The sequence below is a fragment of the Callithrix jacchus genome, chromosome 5 (genome assembly GCF_049354715.1).
Source record: "Callithrix jacchus isolate 240 chromosome 5, calJac240_pri, whole genome shotgun sequence".
NCBI classification, from domain to species: domain Eukaryota; kingdom Metazoa; phylum Chordata; class Mammalia; order Primates; family Cebidae; genus Callithrix; species Callithrix jacchus.
Window position 1 is genome coordinate 90530934 of NC_133506.1, and position 20099 is coordinate 90551032.

The 20099-nt window shown below is 40.1% G+C and overlaps 1 protein-coding gene across 2 annotated transcripts in view; it reads right to left on the minus strand.

The window, feature by feature from the left end:
• The window catches only part of NOL11 (nucleolar protein 11), a 45649-nt gene extending 26559 nt beyond the window's left edge, over positions 1-19090 (minus strand). For both annotated transcript variants that reach the window (XM_017972776.4, XM_002748678.6), the window contains exons 1-12: positions 18915-19090; positions 16482-16595; positions 16307-16363; positions 14768-14916; positions 13656-13713; positions 12709-12853; positions 10553-10741; positions 4596-4672; positions 2043-2166; positions 1000-1088; positions 610-684; positions 60-244 (exon numbers count right to left, since the gene is read on the minus strand). In XM_017972776.4, coding sequence (XP_017828265.1) covers positions 60-244; positions 610-684; positions 1000-1088; positions 2043-2166; positions 4596-4672; positions 10553-10741; positions 12709-12853; positions 13656-13713; positions 14768-14916; positions 16307-16363; positions 16482-16595; positions 18915-19055 — 1403 coding nt within the window. In that variant the 5' untranslated portion in view covers positions 19056-19090. The remainder of the gene's footprint in view (positions 1-59; positions 245-609; positions 685-999; positions 1089-2042; positions 2167-4595; positions 4673-10552; positions 10742-12708; positions 12854-13655; positions 13714-14767; positions 14917-16306; positions 16364-16481; positions 16596-18914) is intronic.
• Between the last annotated feature and the right edge of the window lie 1009 nt (positions 19091-20099).

Sequence of the window (20099 nt, forward strand, 5' to 3'; positions counted from 1 at the left end):
TATAAAAAACAAGGTCAGAAGAGTCATGCACGTACTGTGTGGTACACAAAAATAGCTACCTGTAAGAAAGCACATGCGTTTGGGTAAGCTGCATCAGACAGTTCTGCGGATAAAATGATGGTTCTGCTTTACACCTTTCCAGAAGTCCTGTTACTGTGTCCCCAATTACAGTATGAAAGTCAGGTGTCTGCTTAATAGCCAAAAATTTCCGTAGTTCTACTTCAATGTGTTTTTCTGAATCTTTCTGAAAGGGCAGAATTAAAGGATTCCGTTTGGCACATTAATAATCTCACTCTCAACTTAAAAGTTTCCTGGCACAACATTCTGTCAAATAACTAACAGTTTTCATGCATTTCGGCAAAGCTGGAGTTGATACTGCAAAGTTAAATAAGAAACAGGTAAGATAACACCATATCAATCTCACAAGGTGACAGCGAGCATCAAAGAAGCCAAAATATTGGATCAGCTCTGACACCCTTAAGACATACACAGATGTTAGCTACAGCTATAAAGATAATCATAAAAATAAGACAGAATGAGTAGTAGTAGATAGGATTTATTTAAAACACTTGAGTTGGATTTTTCATATTTCTATTATTATTTATTTACCATTACGGTTGACAAAAGTTGTTTGGATGGTGGAACCTCTGGCTGTAAACTCACTTCAATTTTTCGTCTCCTTAACTGGAATTAAGTAAATTGATTAGGATCACAAAACAATACAAGAGATCCAATATACATTTAGAAAGATATCAAACACTCCAAAGAGATTAGCACATTTTGCTCTCATCAAAAACTTTTGAAAATAAATGTAACTAATACACTACGTGTGGCATTTCTGGATAAAGAATGTAAGGTTACTGAGTTCAAGCCTCAAACTGTCCTGCCATTAACATCAAATCTGTAAGAGTTGTAAGGATATGAGTCATTAAAATAATTCAGTCTTTTTCTGTTTTTCAACATTCATACTAATATTTCAATTTCACCCACGAAACTTACAATTCTTCTTGACTGCTCTGAGTTCTGGGCTCCAAGTCCACATTCTTGAGGTGTTTCCCAGTTTACAAAATGGGGCACGACATGAGTTCCTAAGAATATGCAAAATGCACAATTTCTGGAATGTTCTGACTTACACTTACTTTTACCCAACTAAACAATCAAACAAAGAACAATTAAAAAAAACCCACTCATACAATTTAAGAGAGACTTTAAAGCCCACGTAATTCTACTGATAACCTCAGATAAGTAAATCATAATATAGTGAAAAGGCTGTATGTCCAACAACATTAAGCCAACAGATGAACCTATCAGTAAACAAGGGAGGACAGAGGTATTACTGATTTTGTTTTGGGGGTTCTCCCATTGCCCCTAAAGTAAGAAGAAAACTGGCATTCAAAACACAGTGTAGGCCGGGCGCGGTGGCTTACGCCTGTAATCCCAGCACTTTGGGAGGCCAAGGTGGGTGAATCACGAGGTCAAGAGATGGAGACCATCCTGGCCAACATGGTGAAACCCCATCTCTAGTAAAAAATACAAAAATAAGCTGGGTGTGGTGGTGCATGCCTGTAGTCCCAGCTACATGGGAGGCTGAGGCAGGAGAATTGCTTGAACCTGGGAGGCGGAAGTTGCAGTGAGCCGAGATCGAGCCACTGCACTACAGCCTGGCAACACAGTGAGACTCCATCTCAGAAAAAAAAAAACCACACAATGTAGCTCTTCAGCTTACAACAGTACCTGCAATTTGGACCATTCACAAGTTTCAAACTTTTTTTTTTTCCTTTTTCTGTGGAGAATGGGGTTTTACTATGTTGCCTAGGCTGGTCTTGAACTCCTGGGCTCAAACTATCCTCCCGCCTCTGCCTCCTTAAGTGTTGGGATTACAGGCGTGAGATACTGTGCCTGGCCTGTTCACAAGTTTCAATAAACAGTGGTAAATTTCAAAATTAAAAACAAGCTTTACAAATAAAAGACTATTGGAAGCTATATGAAACTAAAGGTTAATAAAATGGTTTGTATTAATAAAACAAACGTTAAGTTTCTACCTGGATCTTGACTATGCTTGAGTTTTCCAAGAGCACCTGCTAATGATGACACTTCACACTTATATGGAATCACAGTCAGAGATCTTCCATGTAGCATAAACAAATTTTCCCCATAATACCAGAGCTACAAAAAAAGTTATCCAAAACATAAACAAATTTTTTTTTCTCTTCTAAGATGACTCAATAAAGCTTTATCACTTATTGTATAAGCTCTCAGTATTCAAAAGAACAAGGCAAAATCAAGCAACTTCCCAGAAGAATTTCATATGTAGAGCTTATTAAATAGGCTTGGCCGGGCACGGTGGCTCAAGCCTGTAATCCCAGCACTTTGGGAGGCTGAGACGGGTGGATCACGAGGTCAAGAGATCGAGACCATCCTGGTCAACATGGTGAAACCCTGCCTCTATTAAAAATACAAAAAATTAGCTGGGCATGGTGGTGCGTGCCTGTAATCCCAGCTGCTCGGGAGGCTGAGGCAGGAGAATTGCCTGAACCCAGGAGGGGAAGGTTGCAGTGACCCGAGATCGTGCCATTGCACTCCAGCCTGGGTAACAAGAGCGAAACTCCGTCTCAAAAAAAAAAAAAAAGGCTTATTTCTGCCCAAGTCTGAATGAAGCATAATTTAAAGAATATTTTCCACTCAGAATATTGTAAACAATGTATACATGTTAAAAACCTCAATTGTTTAAAATTAATGCTGTCACTATTATACATCTATTAACGTAATAATTACCAAGGCTATTATAACATGGGCAAACTTCTAATGTACTGAATTTAAAAACCAGAATTTAACACTTTATATCTTATGATTGTAAAAATAAGACAGGTATATGGGAAAAAAAAATCCTGAAGGAACAATCAAATAAAAAAATAAATTTGCAATAATAATAAAATGATAAAGTAAATAAAATAATAAAATAAGTTGTAAATTGATAGCTGCCGCTATGAGAGAAAAAGAAAAAAAACAAAACAACAACAACAAAATAATAAGTTGTAATAAAAAAGTTTGTTGGATGGGCGCGGTGGCTCAAGCCTGTAATCCCAGCACTTTGGGAGGCCGAGGTAGGCGGATCGCAAGGTCAAGGGATCGAGACCATCCTGGTCAACATGGTGAAACCCCGTCTCTACTAAAAATACAAAAAATTAGCTGAGCACGGTGGCGCATGCCTGTAATCCCAGCTACTCAGGAGGCTGAGGCAGGAGAATTGCCTGAACCCAGGAGGTGGAGGTTGTGGTAAGCCAAGATCGTGCCATTGCACTCCAGCCTGGGTAACAAGAGGGAAACTCTGTCTCAAAAAAAAAAAGAAGTTTGTAAGTTTATTCACAATAAAAAATTGTGGGCTGGGCACAGTGGCTCACGCCTGTAATCCCAGCACTTTGGGAGGCCAAAAAGGGTGGATCACGAGGTCAGGAGATCGAGACCATACTGGCTAACATGGTGAAGCCCACTCTCTACTAAAAATATAAAAAATTAGCCAGGTGTGGTGAAACGTGCCTGCAGCCCCAGCTACTTGGGAGGCTCAGGTAGGAGAACTGCTTGAACCCAGGAGGCAGAGGTTGCAGTGACTGGAGATGGCGCCACGGCACTCTAGCCTGGGCAACTGAGCGAGACTCTGTCTCCAAAAAAAAAAGCAACAAAAAAACCCCTGTAAATAATTTTGTTAAAATTACTCATTCACATATAAATTATAATTAAATTATATGCTGAGAAACCTTGTCTCTTTATCCTCAAATTAGAATTACCAAAACATCCTGTTGCCTTGATTTACATTTTATTTGTATATGAATATTCATTCACAAAGTAACTAAAACTTATTGTGCACCTTGCTAAGCATTGAAAATACAACAGAGAACAAAGCACACAAGGAACCCTGCTTCAGGAAGTTCACAGTCTGGTCAGCTTCACTTTTAATTCATTTAAGTATTTTAATATAATTTCATGGTAACAATTAACATATAATCTAAAAGATTAATTTATTAGAAAAAGTAACAGATTGAGGGTGTGTAGTTCAAAATATGTAAGTAAAAAGACAAAACAAAAGAGCAGCTAAAAACAAAAGGTGTTTTATTAAATAGTTAATTGTTCTGGCAATAATTTAGAATTTTGGGAGTGATAAACATAAGGAAGTGATTTCAACAACAACCAAACTAAACAATCTCTCAGGTAAAAAAGAAATTCTTAATTTAATCAATAACTGCCAAAATATTGATCAATCGATTGATTGATTGAGATGGGATCATACTATGTTGCCCAGGCTGGACTGAAGCAGCTATTCACAGGCACAATCATACAGCACTGTAGCCTTGAACTCCTGCCTCAACCTCCTCCGTAGCAGGGACTACAGACACACACCACCACACCTGGCTTGAAAAGCTGCAAAAATACTTAGGTCCAAAGAGACCTTAGAGCATATTTATTAGGCACAAAAATAACTACATTTCTGAGGCAGAAGGATCACTTGAGCCCAAGAGTTCAAGACATCTCAAAACAAAGCAAAACAAAACACAACAAAATAACTAAATAAGAGAAAGTACTCAAGTGAAACAACTTACTTGACCACTGGTCCCTTGCGGTAACTCTTTTGAATTCTGTAGTGTTTGAAATTTTATGTTCCATACAGAGAGGCACTCTATAAAATAAGACATACAAATTTAGAAAAAGTCCCAAGTACAAATACATAAGTTTTGCTTTAATTCAGTATACAGATGAATTATGAATACAGCTGGAAGAAACAAGAGCTCTTGGTAAGAAGCAGCCTGGGAAGGTGAGCCCTGAGGAAGGGAGGGCTTTATGAATTGGGAATTACAGTGAAAAACACCCAACAAAAAAAAGCCCAAGACCAGATGGCTTCATTGGTAAATTCCATAAATTTAAAAATGAAACACTGAATCTTCCCAAACTCTTTCAAAATACAAAAGAACAGGAAATACTTCCTAAATCCACTCAGGCTTTTGGTTACTCTGATACCAAAGCCAGACAAAAGACACCGTACAAAAAAACTACAGCGCAATAACCCCGTGTATATAGATGTAAAACAAAAAATTCTCATCAAAATACCAACAAACCAAATCCAACGGCAAATATTAAGATCCATGACCAAGTGGGATTTATTCCAGGGATGAAAGGGTAGTTCAACAAATGAAAACCAATCAGTGTAGTACATACATCAACAGAACAAAGGGATAACCATATGATCACCTCAGTTGACACAAAGCATTGTACAAACTCCAACACTCTTTTATGATAAAAAATTCCGAAAGCTAGGAAGAGGAAGGAACATCCTTAACATGATAAAGGGCATCTATGAAAAACCCACAATTACCATCACTCAATAGTGAAAGACTAAAAGCTTTCCCCCTAAGATAAGGAAAAAGACAAGGGTCCTGCCCTGCCCTCTTCCCCACTGCTATTCTACACAACTATCATTACACTGAGTGGTTAAAGACTGAAAACTTTCTTCCTAAAATAAGGAACAAGACAAGGAGGCTTATTTTTACCTTATTTTCTATTCAAGTTCTAGCCACAGTAATTAGACGAGAAGAAGAAAAACAAAAATCCAAACTTTGTTTTGAGACAGAGTCTCACTTTCACCCAGGCTGGAGTGCAGTGGCATGATCTCGGCTCACTGCAACCTCTGCCTCCTGGATTCAAGTGATTCTCCTGCCTCAGCCTCCCAATTAGCTGGGATTACAGGTGCATGCCACCACGCCCGGCTAATTTTTGTATTTTTAGTAGAGATGGGGTTTCACCATGATGACCAGGCTGGTCTCGAACTCCTAACCTTAGATGATCCACCTGCCTTGGCTTCCCAAAGCGCAGAGGTTTACAGGTGTGAGCTACCACACCCAGCCCAAAATCCAAATTTAAATGGACATAAAACTAACTCTATTCACAGATGACATGATCCTGTATAGAGAAGATCCCAAAGAATCCACAGGAAAAGATCAGCATTAATTCAGCAAAGTTGTAGGGCACAAGATCAACATACAAAAATCAGATGCTCCTATATACTAAAAATGAAAAGCAAATTAAGAAAAAAAAATCCATGTATGTTAGCATCCAAAAAGAATAAAATACCTAGGAATAAATTTAACCAAGAAAGTGAAAGCATGTACACTGAAAGTTATAAAACACTGCTAAATAAAACTAAGGAAGACATAAACAAATAGAGACATCTTGTGTTCCTCAATTGGAAGACTTAATATTAATATGGCAATACTGCACAAAGCAACCTACAGGCTCAGTTCAATCTCTATCAAAATTCCAACAGTCTTTTTTGCAGAAATGGAAAAGTCAACCTTCAAAATTACATGGAATAATTGCAAGGGGCCTAAACAGCAAAAACAAACTTGAAAGGAAGAACAAAGTTGGAGAGCTCATACTTCCTGATTTCCAAACTGGCTGACTATAAAGTTACAGTAATCAAAACAGTGTGGTACTGGCCCAGTGCAATAGACTGAGAGTCAGCTGGGGCCAACTGATTATTGAACAAATGTGTCAGGACCACTGAGGTGCTGGGACAACTGAGAAACCACATGCAAAGGAATAAAGTTAGTCCCTTATTTTACACATTACACAAAAATAATTAAAAATGGATCAACAACCTAAATATAAGCTAAAACTGCCAGTTGTGGTGGCTCATGCCTGTAATCCCAGCACTTTAGGAGGCTGAGGCAGGTGGATCACAAGGTCAGGAGTTGGAGACCAGCCTGACCAGCATGGTAAAACCCTGTCTCTACTAAAAATTCAAAAATTAGCTGGGCGTGGTGGCACATGCCTGTAATCCCAGCAACTCAGGAGGCTGAAGGAGGAGAATCGCTTGAACCAGGGAGGCGGAGGTTTCAGTGAGCCGAGATCACGCCACTGTACTCCAGCCTGGGTGATGGAGCAAGACTCTGTCTCAAAAAAAAAAAGAGCTATACCACAATATTCTTGGAAGAAAATGTGGGGATAAGTCTTTATGACCTTAGATTTGGCCATGGATTCTTGAATGTGGCACCAAAAGCACAAGCAACAAAAGAAAAACAAAAACTGGACTTCGTAAAACTTTTATGCACCAGAGACATTATCAAGAAAGTGAAGTCAAATTATGGAATGGGAAAAAATACTTGTAAATCATATGTCTGATACGGGTCTAGTAACTAGAATGTATAAAGAATGCTTATAATTTAACGACAAAAAGACAAACAACCTAATTTAAAAATAGGCAAAGGACTCAAATAAACATTTCTCCAAAGAAGTCATATAAACAGCTAATGAGCATATGAAAAGATGTTCAACACCCTTAGTCATTAGGGAAATACAAATCAAAACCAAACTGAAGTACCACTTCACACCCACTAGGATAACTAGAATCCAAAATAAGGAAAATAGTCACGTGTGAGCAAGAATGTAGGAAAACTGGGAACCATTGTACAACGCTGGTGGGAATGTAAAATGCTTTGGCCACTGTGGAGTTTGGCAGTTCTTCAAAAAGGTAAACTCAATCAATAACTAAAAGAGTATAACTAAAATGTTTGTAACATGAAGAAATGACAAATGCCTGAGGTGATGGATACCCCATTTACTCTGATGTGATTATTATGCATTGCATGCTTCTATCAAAATATCTCATGTACCCCTTAAATACATATACTTATTATGTACCCATAAAAATTAAAAAATGAAAAGTTAAATATAGAATTAACATATGACCCAGTAATTCTCCTTCTAGGTAGGTTATATACCAAAGAACTAAAAACTGTACACAAACAAATACATGCACACCAATGTTCATGGCATTATTCACAATAACCAAAAGGTGGAAGTAGCTGAAATATCCATGAATGGATGAACAGATAAACACACTGTGTTATATACATACAATGGAATATTTTTACACCCTGAAAAGGAATGAAACACTCATACATGCAACAATGTAGATGAACCTCAAAAACATTGGCTAGCCAGGCGTGGTGGCTCATGCCTGTAATCCCAACACTTTAGGAGGCTGAGGCAGGATGACTGCATAGCAAGACCTTCATTGCTACTAAAAACTAAATACAAAGAAGCCAGACACAAAAAGTATTGTATGATTTCATTTACACAAATATTCCTAATAGGTGAATTCATAGAAGAACGGAGATTGGCGGTTGCCAGGGGTAGGGGGTGGAGGAGAATGAGGAACAACTGTCTAATGGGTCCAGAGATTCCTTTCGACACAATGAAAATGATTTAAAACTAGATAGAAGTTGGCTAGGTGCAGTGGCCAATCACACTTGTAATTCCAGCACTTTGGGAGGCTGAGGTAGGTGGATCACTTGAGGTTAGGAGTTCGAGACCAGCCTGACCATCATGGTGAAACACCATCTCTACTAAAAACAGAAAAAAAAAATTAGCCAGGCGTGGTGGTGCATGCCTATAATCCTAGCTACCTGGGAGGCTGAGGCAGGAGAATCGCTTGAACCCAGGAGGTGGAGGTTGCAATGAGCTGAGATCCTGTTATTGCACTCCAGCCTGGGCAACAAGAGTGCACTCTAGCCTGGGCAACAAGAGTAAAACTCCATCTAAAAAAACCACAAACTATACAGAAGTGGTAGCTGCACAACAAAAGCCAGTGAATCTCTTCTACAAGGGCCTACCAAAAATTAAAAATAGATGAAAGTAAAAAAGAGCATTAAAAATTTTTTAAATAAAAGTTCATTTTATATTATGTGAATTTCATCTTAATTTAAAAAAACAGAATGTCTGGTTCATGTATGGAATAGGAGAGTGATGAAACACATTGTGGGGCAGCCATTCAATGAAATTCAATGAAATAGTACAAAGCTATTAAAACAACAAGGAAGAGAAAAGAATAATATTATATGCAAAGATGTCTGAGAGATCTTGGGTAGGTGAATAAACAAGGGACACAAACAGTATGTATGGTGTGCTACCACGTGTGTTAAACGAGGAGGGAAAAACCCTTAAGCAGTAGTATTTGCTTGTATATGGACCAAAAAAAAAAACCGTGGAAAGAGACACAGGAAATTCTATAGTAGCTAGTGGAGTTTTTTTGGGCAGGGAAGTAGAGCAGGAATAAGAAAGAGAGGAAGATAGGAGGAGAGAGAGGAGAAGCACAGCATAGTCAAGTGGTAAAGAGCCAGGACTTAAGAGTGGCAGGGGAAGTGGCCTAACAGAGTTAACCTGTTCCGGTTGAATCCTAGTTCTACTACTAATAATCATCCCTAAAAGAGGGTTGATAACTGTATTTCCTCCCATATGGTTGTTAGAGGAATAAATGATACAAATAATGAGATAATCTTAGTAAAGTGCCAGGCACATGGTTTAGTTATACTATAACTAGGAGCTCCTGTTTCTTTTTTTCTTTGAGACAATCTCACTCTGTCGATTAGGCTGAATGGAGTGGTGCAATCTTGGCCTCCAGGGTTTGTGCATCAACATGCCCAGCTAACTTTTTGTATTTTCAGTAGAGACATGGGGTTTCACCATGTTGGCCAAGCTGGTCTCAAACTCGTGGTCTCAAGCAAACTGCCTGTCTTAGCCTCCCAAAGTGCTGGGATTAGAGGGGTGAGCCACCATGCCAGGCAGGAGCTCCTATCTTAATAATAAGCAGGAGAAACACAGAACAAAGGACACAGGTGAGGATGGGCATATCAAGTGTGTAGTCAATAGACAGCCTTGCCTGAATAAAGCAGAGAGTTCTTGCTCAGAATTTGGGAGAAAATGTTGGAAAAGGTGGATGGGTCTAGACCGTGAAGGGACTTATGCTAAATGATGGATTCTGAGTTTTCTAGTGAAGGCTGGGGTCTGCGATCCTCCACTGGCAAGTTCTTCATGACAGACTAAAAAGTCTGGAGGGGAGTTGGTGGGTAGGGAGGTGAGGTGGTGATGAAAATCCTATTCAGAAGTCACAGAGACTAAAGGCACACCATTAGGTCCCACATTTAAAAGTGTCCCTGTCCAGTGGATTTCCATGCTGTGAAATGTTGCCAGGAATCCAATCCTCAAATGCAAGGCTTACTAATGTTTCAAATACCTGCAGGCTGGTATAAAGGAGAGCTTTTGAAGGATTAATAAACCAGGCACGGTGGCTCACGCCTGTAATCCCAGCATTTTGGGAAGTCAAGGCAGGTAAATCATGAGGTCAGGAGTTCGAGACCAGTCTGGCCAACACGGTGAAACCCCATCTCTACTAAATATACAAAAATTAGCTGGGCGTGGTGGCTCACGCGTGTAGTCCCATCTATTCAGGAGGCAGAGGTTGCAGTGAGCCGAGATAGCACCACTGCACTCCAGCCTGGGCAACAAAGTGAGACTGCATCTCAACACAAAAAGATTAATCAATGCAAAATAAAAATAAAAAGCCAATTCAAGATGAATTAGGAAAGTACAAAAAGAACTGGGTCTGCTGATAAAGAGAATGAGTTACACTGGGAATAACAAAATGAAAAAGAAAAGAAAGACTAAAATAGACACTGTGAAGGAAAAATACAAAGCCTTTCTTAATTAATTGGATTTCAGTTACCCTTAGAAGCTGCTAGTGGACTTCCCAGGACTGCGACGTGATCCTGATCCAGGACAGTGAGTGCAACTCCATGTCGAGCGTCACCAGACACAACAGCCTTGAACAACAGTGATCTAACTAAGCTCTGATTTTTTTCTGGGTCAGTTGGACGTATTGGTATCAAGGTTTCATATATACAACCATCAGAGCCTGTTGGAAACAAGCATTTGTTGGTGGTTATTGAAGGGCACTTCTGTATCTATTACAGTTAAGTGTACTAGGTTGTTTTTAGGATTTTACCAATTTGGTAAAAACCAACCAGAAAAATAAACAAGCCCATCACTGTGCTTTCTCTTAAAGAATACTACAAATTTAAACTGGGGAAAGGAGCATTATTAATAAAAATCTCAGTAAGAAATGTAATAGTCAAGAAATACAAACTGTAAATACCTGCAATAACTTAAAATATTGAGAGGGGACTGCCAAGAATATAGATAATCTAGTCCCTAGAAGGATATATCCCTCATTAGAAACTAGTATCTGGTCTATACATTCTATTTCTTTGCTTGTTTGTTTTTTTGAGGCAGGGTCTCAGTCTGTGGCCCAAGACTGTAGTGCAGTGGTGTGATCACAGCTCACTGTACACTGTAGCCTCAACCTCCTGGGCTCAAGTGATTTATCTTTCCACCTCAGGCCCCCAAATAGCTGGGACTACAGGTATACACACCTCACCCAGCTAATTAAAAAAAAAATTTTTTTTTTAGAGATAGGGTCACGCTATGTTGCCCAGGCTGGTCTCCAACTCCTGGGCTCAAGTGATCCTCCTGCCTTGGTCTCCCAAAGTGCTGAGATTATAGGGGTGAGCCACTGTGCTCAGTCTATTATAATTCTTCCTACCCGATCACCCTGAAGACCATGTGAAATTGCTCTTTCTTGTGGGCCAACTGAATTTTGGCAGTTTCATGTGATTCTAGCTATTGTTACATAAAGATTTATCTGACCCTTTGGTTTAGACTTCCTCACTTCAAAGTTCATTAAGCTAAACATTAAGTAGATTCCAGTAACCCCCCAAGATATGAGAATGATAGAAGTCTTTTAAAAATAAGCCACTGCAAACATCTGTACATTGAAAACCTTCACAAAGATTTTTAATTGTGATAATACAGAAACGTTTCCTAAATACTGCTCTTGTTAATATCTCCATCACCTTTTCAGAACAACTTCAAAAGCAGCTGTGAAGGGTGGAGGGGAGAGGATACTACAAAGACCTTTTTTTTCCCTTTTTTGCTCTAGAGGCCTAAGACTGGGATTATACTTTAGATCATTTCATAAAGGTAGACTCTAAGGCATTACAGTCTGTAAAAAGCAAGTGGCATGGGCCAAAGCTGCTGTTTTGCCCTAAGTCTCCTTTTGCCCATCTGTCTCAGTCACTATTCAAAGAAGGGCACATTAAATTTAATGGCTGGAGAAAAGGAGCAGAGGGACCATTCAATGCCAAGCATAGACTGTTTATGGTTAACTAATTATACTCAAAGAACCTGGGCCTTATCACCTAAAAGGTGATTTCTCTTTTTCATTCATATTAATATTGTTACTTACTGCTTACAGTACATTTTAAGGCATAAAATGTAGAGAAGCAATGTTTGACAATGATACTGTACCAAAAGTACTTCAGTAGGCCCTCAAAACACAGCATCACTGATCTAACGCATGGCCAGTCAGGCAAAGTACAGAAAGTGAAGGCATGGGCCGGATGTGGTGGCTCACGCCTGTAATCTCAGCACTTTGGGAGGCTGAGGCAGGCAGATCACCTGAAGTCAGGAGTTCGAGACCAGCCTGGCCAACATGGTGAAACCCTGTCTAGACTAAAAATACAAAAATGAGCCAGGTGTGGTGGTGGGCACCTGTAATTCCAGCTACTTGGGAGGCTTAGGCAGGAAAACTGAACTTGGGAGGCAGAGGTTGCGGTGAACAGAAGTCATACCACTGCACTACAGACTGGGCAATAGAGCGAGAATGTCCACCCCAAAAAAAACAAAAGCATGAATGCTGTAAGGAAGCACAAAAAGGGCTGTAATGGAATGCTTCACAAAGTCTACGATTCAAAAACATACACTATCCTGTAATATTCCTCTATTTATAATCTCTGAAAGTTCAAAGAAATAAAACTTACTTACTTAATGACATCAAAGAGATGAATTTCCTATCTACAGATGCTGTAAAACTCTCTATAATAGAGTTTTCATCTTGTCCAAATAAGAATGTATATTTGCTTAAGACACGTGAATTAAACATTTGTACGTAAGCAAAGTAATTTCCATGCTGCAAAAAAAGAGAATTTATAAATATTTCCATTTCAACCAACTACCTTTACATTATGTTAAAACCAGTTGTTACCCCATTCTAATTACATCAATGAGTACTTAAAAAACATCTTGTCCAATTAAATTTAAAATGTTGATTTTTTTTTTTTTTTTGGTTTATTTGTTTGTTTTGAGACAGGGTCTTGCTCTGTGGCCCAGGCTGGACTACAGTGGTGTGATCTTGGCTCACTGCAACCTCCGCTTCCCAGGCTCAAGCAATCCTCCTGCCTCAGCCTTCCCAGTATCTGGGAATACAGGTGTGCACTACCACGCTCCACTATTTTTCTTTTTGTAACAGAGACAAGGTCACTACATCCAGCCTTAAATTTAAGAGGTTATTAACAACTTAGAGATCTTCTGAGAGAATAATAAAGTCCCATTTTAGTTCAAAAATTTATGATTTTGAAATTTCACAGCTGGGCACACTGGCTCACACCTGTAATCCCGGGACTTCAAAAGGCCAAGGTGGGAGGATCCCTTGAGCCCAAGGAGTTTGGAGACCAGCATGGGCATCAGAGTGAGACCCTGTCTCTACAAAACACAAAACATAAGCCAGCCATGGGTAGTGCATGCCTGGAGTCCCAGCTACTCAGCAAGCTGAGGTGGGAGGATCGCTTGAGCTAGGAGGTTGAGGCTGCAGTGAACCATGATGGCATCACTGCACTCAAGCCGGGGTGACAGGGCAAGACCCTTTCTCTAAATAAAATTTTTTTAAAAAAGAAATTTCACAAATTGGGCCAGGAATTGAAGATATCACTTACTTTTTCAGTAATAAAAATTAAAACAGGATGCCTGAATACTATGAAAAACTTTGTCCACCTACAAAAGAAAAAAAAATGTTTAAGATGCAAAAATCACTAGCTGGGAGAAATGTTATCAGTCAAAATTTAATCAGTTTTCACTTAATATTTTTTAGAATCAGAGAGACTTCAGAGAACACTTAATATGGTGTTTCAAAAACATATACCACAGGGAGTATGCATTTGTTAAATGCAGCTCTGGATCAAATGCAGGTTGTTGACCTCCCCAGATGATAATGTGAATTGTAAGGTTCTAAGAGGGGTGATGCAGTGCTTCCTAAACGTAAATCGACTCTCCATCCCATTTTTTTCAGAGTTACTTTTGGGACTTGTGTTCTGAGGGAAACATTAAGATCTTATTATTCAAGTGACAGAGGAAATTGAGGCACAGAGAAATTATCAGCTGCATAGTCAGTTTGTGGCAAAGTGGCAACTAGAACTCAAATCCTCCAAAGATTTCCCTCATAACAGTTGCTCACACCTTAGAGGTATTCATCAGGTCAGTCTAATAAATAACAGGTTATTGTCCACGTTGTAAGTACAAGTCTTTACTCTGACTTTTGGAAAATTAGTTTCTACCAGGTGGAACTGGAGAGAACAAGTCAAATGAAGAGGAAATGTGATGAAATAAAGAAGATCGGAAGATGTGAAATCACGAAATGTCCTTCTGTCCCTTGAAGTGTCACTTTTCCAGTTTTATTTCAGAATCTTAACACATACCATGATTTCACTAACAAGATGCACTTTTAGCCAGGGTAAAAGGATGGGAGCTTGGTAGTCAGGGCTGTAAGACAGACCAAAAAAAAAAAAAAAAGAATCTGGTCTTTTGGGACAATCCATTTCATCCTCAAATAACTGAGTATCCAGTTCTGTCAAGACCTCATATGACTCTACAGTTTCTTCAATAATCATGTCCAGAAGCTTTTTAGAATGTTATTTCAGTCAATGTTTTATAAACAATTTTAAATTAGGTTACTTTTATTATGTTTATAACCAAAATACTTTTGAACAAGGCAAAAAACATTCAGTGCATTTTTATTTTGATAAATTTACTTACAACTATTGGAACTTACTTAATCACTTCTTCATCTGAGATAACAGTTTCAATTTTCTGCTGGGGCTCTGCAAGCAAGGCCTCTAAACCACGAACAGCACCTTCCTTGAAGAGCACCAAGGGTTCTGTCCCTTGCACTGAAAGTATCCTACATACTTCAGCTGACAACTGGAAGAACATAAAATATTTTAATTTTTATTCTAAAACAACTTATACCTAATATAAAGGATAAGGTTATTTAGATAAGTCTTTTTTTTTTTTTTTAAGACAGAGTTTTGCTCTGTCACCCATGCTGGAGTGCGGTGACACAATCTCGGCTCACTATAACCTCCACCTCCTGGGTTCAAGCAATTCTCCTGCCTCAGCCTCCCAAGTAGCTGGGATTACAGGCGCACACAACCATGCCTGGTTAAATTTTGTATTTTTAGTAGAGAGAGGGGTTTCATCATGTTCTCAGGCTGGTCTCGAACTCCTGACCTTGTGATCCGCCTGCTTCAGCATCCCAAAGTGTTGGGATTACAGGCGTGAGCCACTGCGCCTGGACTAGAGAAGGTTTCTTTTTAAGTGACTGCTTTGTTTTCATTTTCATTTTGCTTTATAATTATCTGTGGTTCCAAAATCTAACCTACAACATGAAATACATTTAGAAGTCTTAACTTTTTCTCTTATCCTCTCTACCCAGGCCCCTGCTTTAATCCATAAGTTCATTTTCAGTTTATCCATTGTGATTACTAGAGGTTATGCTAAAACCTGGGTTTCTTAAAACTGGGGAAGATACAAATAAGCCATTAATGCAAATATACATGCAATTCTGGTGTTAGACAATAATGTATGCCACAATTGTAACTACAGCCTGCAATTCCAGAAAAAGAAGTTAACACTATGTGTGAGGTAAAACAACAAAAAAACCCTAGTGTGAAAAATTCAGGATTGTGTTATTAATTTTAAGGCAAATGAAAAAACTGGAGCCAGGGAACAGCACAGCTAGCTGGCTGAAAATTTCAAGGATCCAGGCAACAACTGCATTATATCTGAATTAGCCCGATTGTGAGCCACTTCTAAAATGTGCCAATTATATTTAGACATTTAGAACTGGAAAGAACTTTCAAGATTAACCTAGTTTAAGATCCTCATTTTATAAGTAAGAAAAAACGAATATACTTTAGGTCATTAGTATAACATGTACAGCTAGTCATGTTTTTTATTTTTACTGCATTACATGTCACTCTTAAAAATATACATGAAACTTGCAGGGTTTATTCTACCTATTCTAAGAAAGGGCACAGGAAGTTCATTTGCTCTCACAAAAGACATATTCCAAACATCCAAACTTATGCAAATAAGTATAAATTTCTCATTCATGAATTATATAAATCCTCATCTCCTTAACTCATGGTATGTTCCTAAGATACACTGTAAGATAATTAGAATGAAAACCTGATTAGGACCTTATGCTTATTTTCTCAGAGATATCAAAATAAATAACACATACTTTATTATCAATGATTCTATTTCACCAATAAGCTAAATAAATATGTTGGAAAATTCAATGACTTACTGTAGCTTTAAATACTTTATCCAGGTTTACATCTTCATTATTCCATATTCTTAAAACCTTAAATCAAAACATACTAGTTAAAAACTATACTATTCTCCATTTACATGTAATAACTACAAATAGTTAATAGTCAACATTTATGTTGTATATATTATATAAAAGTTTTAAAACTCACCTTATTATCGTGTACAACAATATACTCCCCAGTCTGAAAGTTGCACACAGCTGGACACGTTATAATTTGACCTTGTTTCACTGACCAGCTCCCCAAAGGTTTCTGATCAGAAACCTAATGAAATTAAGATAAATACAATATTCAAGAAGTCAATTTCAGACATTAAAAGCAATTAAATTTATAATCAATGAAAGAAACCATTAAAATGACAGCATTTAACAAATTTCCTGGCTGGGCACAGTGGCTCACGCCTGTAATCCCAGCACTTTGGGAGGCAGGCAGAGGCAGGTGGATCACCTGAGGTCAGGAGTTGGAGACCAGCTTGACCAATGTGGTTGAACCCCGCCTCTACTAAAAATACAAAAATTAGCAGGGTGTGGTGGCATACCCCTGTAATCCCAGCTACATGGGAGGCTGAGGCAGGAGAACCACTTGAACCCAGGAGGTGGAGGTTGCAGTGAGCTGAGATCACTGCACTCCAGCCTGAGCAACAGAGTGAGACTCCATCTCAAAAAAAAATCCTAAATGTCATTAAAATAACAGCATTTAGAAATTTTCCTAAAAAAATAAGTAGTCGCAACAAATACTGTAGATTCCACTTACATATGAAGTACTTAAGGTAGTCAAATAAAGATTGAAAGAATGGTGGTTGCCAGAAGCTGGGGCAGTGGAAAGTTATTGTTTAATGAGTATGGAATTTGTTTTGCAAGATGAAAAGAATTCTAGAGATACACGATGGTGACAGCTGCACAATAATGTGAGTGTATTTAACAGCACTGGGCAGTAAGCATATACACTTAAAAACAGTTAAGATAGGCCAGGCTTGGTGGCTCCTGCTGAAATCCCAGCACTTTGGGAGGCCAAGGCTGGCGGATCATCTGAGGTCAGGAGTTTGAGACCAGACTGACCAACATGGAGAAACCCTGTCTCTACTAAAAATACAAAATTAGCCAGGTGTGGTGGCGCATGCCTGTAATCACAGCTACTCAGGAGACTGAGGCAGGAGAATCGCTTGAACCCAGCGGGTGGAGATTGGGGTGAGCCGAGATTGTGCCATTGCACTCAAGCCTGGGCAACAAGAGCAAAACTCCATAGCAAAAAAAAAGTTAATATAAAGACAGGCACAGTGGCTTACACCTGTAATTATAGCCTGCAATTCCAGAAAGAGGGTCTCCTTCTGTGGCCCAGGCTGGAGTTTGGTGTGATCTCAGCTCACTGCAACATCCACCTCCCAGGTTCAAGCGATTCTCGAGCCTCAGTCTCCCAAATAGCTGGGATTGCAAGTGCACACCATCACGTCTGGCTAATTTTTCTATTTTCAGTAGACACAGGATTTCACCATGTTGGCTAGGCTGGTCTCAAACTCCTGACCTCAAGTGATCCGCCCACCTCGGCCTCCCAAAGTTCTGGGATTACAGGCATGAGCCACCGACCCCTGGCAAAACTTTAAAGGGGTAGTTAAAATGAAAAGATAACAAAGTCCCTAAATAAGTAAACAACCCTTTGTTAAAAAACAATAGTACATTTAAAAAAATAATTCTATTATGCCTCTGAACAGAGGTATGGGAAATTAAGGAGGGGCAGCTGGGGATCATGTCTATCCAATTCCAATCAGCCCCTGTATTCCTATGTAGGAGCTGCAAAACTGCAAATCTACTTGACAGCTCAAGTAAAACCCAACAGAGTCAGCAGAGTCAAAACACAACAAGGAGCTGCTGGCAACCTGTTCTCAAAACGTCAAAGCAGATAGATAGCTAACTTCTGTAAACATGGAAAACTGTTAACTGTTCAGCGGCCCAGATAAAAGTAACTGTTTTCCATGCGACCGCCAAGAGCAAGGTGAGAAAGTGTTCTTAATCAGGCTTTAGGCATAAAAGGGGGCAGGGCTTGCAGATTTTCCCGGGACTCTCGACTCCAGGATTCACAAGGTGTCAATAGACAAGTCACCTGGAGTCAAGATTCTTACCGAACTATCAAGAAAAGTCCCTCACCCTCTAAAATTGTCCCCCTCCCACCCAAGGAGAGGAGTGTGAAGTGTGAAGAGACACAGGGCTAAACCACTATTCCTAGTCTGTCAGTGTCATCCTCTCCTGCCCAACCAATCTCCCGCGGGCAGCTAAGATGTTAAAGACCCCAGGACGGAATCTTAGCAAGGCCATCACCGCGAGTTCCGAAGCAAAAGCACAGGTTCTCTTTATTTTTCGAGTCTAACCCACGTGCACTCAGAAGCTCTGTCCCTGCAACTCGGAAATACGCCTTTACAAGAAGGCAAGCATCCAGATTCTAGACCTCACTCAGCGTTCCCGACAGGCCAAGCTGGCTCTCCGCTAAGCCCACTCCACGATCTCTCTCTGAAGCTATGAGAAGCTCGGGATCCGCGCTCAGAAAGGGGCGAGAAGGCAGTTGGGGCGCTCCCGATCCTATCGCCTTCACCTTATAGAGGATGACGGTCCTGCCGTTGTCTGTCACTAGGAACTGGTCTGTTTTGCTGGTCTGCTCCACGCCTAGGAGTCCTTCAGAGCCGGCGTTCAGGACTACCGAAGACAACGTGAATTCTTCCTCCAACGATGCCATTTTGAGCAAACCTAGGGACGATCACGCTCCCTCCCGGCAGGCTTCGCGCTTTCTCTCGCGAGACCGAATGGACCGGAGGGGGCAGGTGCTTGCCAAACCAAGAACCCACTCTCGCAGCCTGCGACCTCTGGCGGGGGGAAGGAGCGAGCGCGACTGTGAATTCAGCCAGGGGGCGGGGCCGGCTTGTGTCAGACTCCGCCTCCCAAGACCATGCCTCCTCGAGTCCCGGATGTGCTCCAGGAAGGGATGGGGCAGGTGCGGAAGTTTTGCTTATTGGGTGCAAGCCGTTCCGGGTAGGGACTTGAGACACTGCATGATGAGTCTAGGGAGTGGTCAAATATAAATAAACTAGATTATTTTTCACTCTGCGGTCACTCCCTAGGAATTCCTCCCATGGCCTTGTGGAACCACGAGCCAAAGAAAACAAATTTATCTCTGTAGGTAAACTCCCAATAACGTGCTGTTCCTACGTGAAATGCTTAATTCCCCTCCAGTTCCGAGTTCTCTGACTCCCCTCCTCTTAGCCCCAGCATGGAAAGTCTCTCCCCAGCTTACAGGAAATTCAAATTAGTTTGATGAAGGTGAAGTTGAAGTTCCCTTGATTTTTGGCAAGGTTTTATTTCCGGGAGAAATCTGTTTCTAAGATAAAGCCTGGCAGATTCAATCAATAATGTTTTTTTAAAAATCAAAGATAAATTGTGGGCTGGGCGCGTTGGCTCACGCCTGTAATCCCAGCACTTTGGGAAGCTGAGGCAGGTGGATCACCTGAGGTCAGGAGTTCAAAACCAGCCTGACCAACATGGCAAAATTCCATCTCTACTAAAAATACAAAAATTAGCCGGGTGTGGTGGCACACGCCTGTAGTCCCAGCTACTCAGGAGTCTGAAGCAGGAGAATTGCTTGAATCCGGGAGGCGGAGGTTGCAGAGAGCCGAGATCACACCACTGCACCCCAGCCTGGGTGACAGAGTGAGACTCCGTCTCAAAAAAAGAAAAAGAAAAGATAAATTGTGATGTTCTTAGGGAGAAACTAATAGGCAATTAC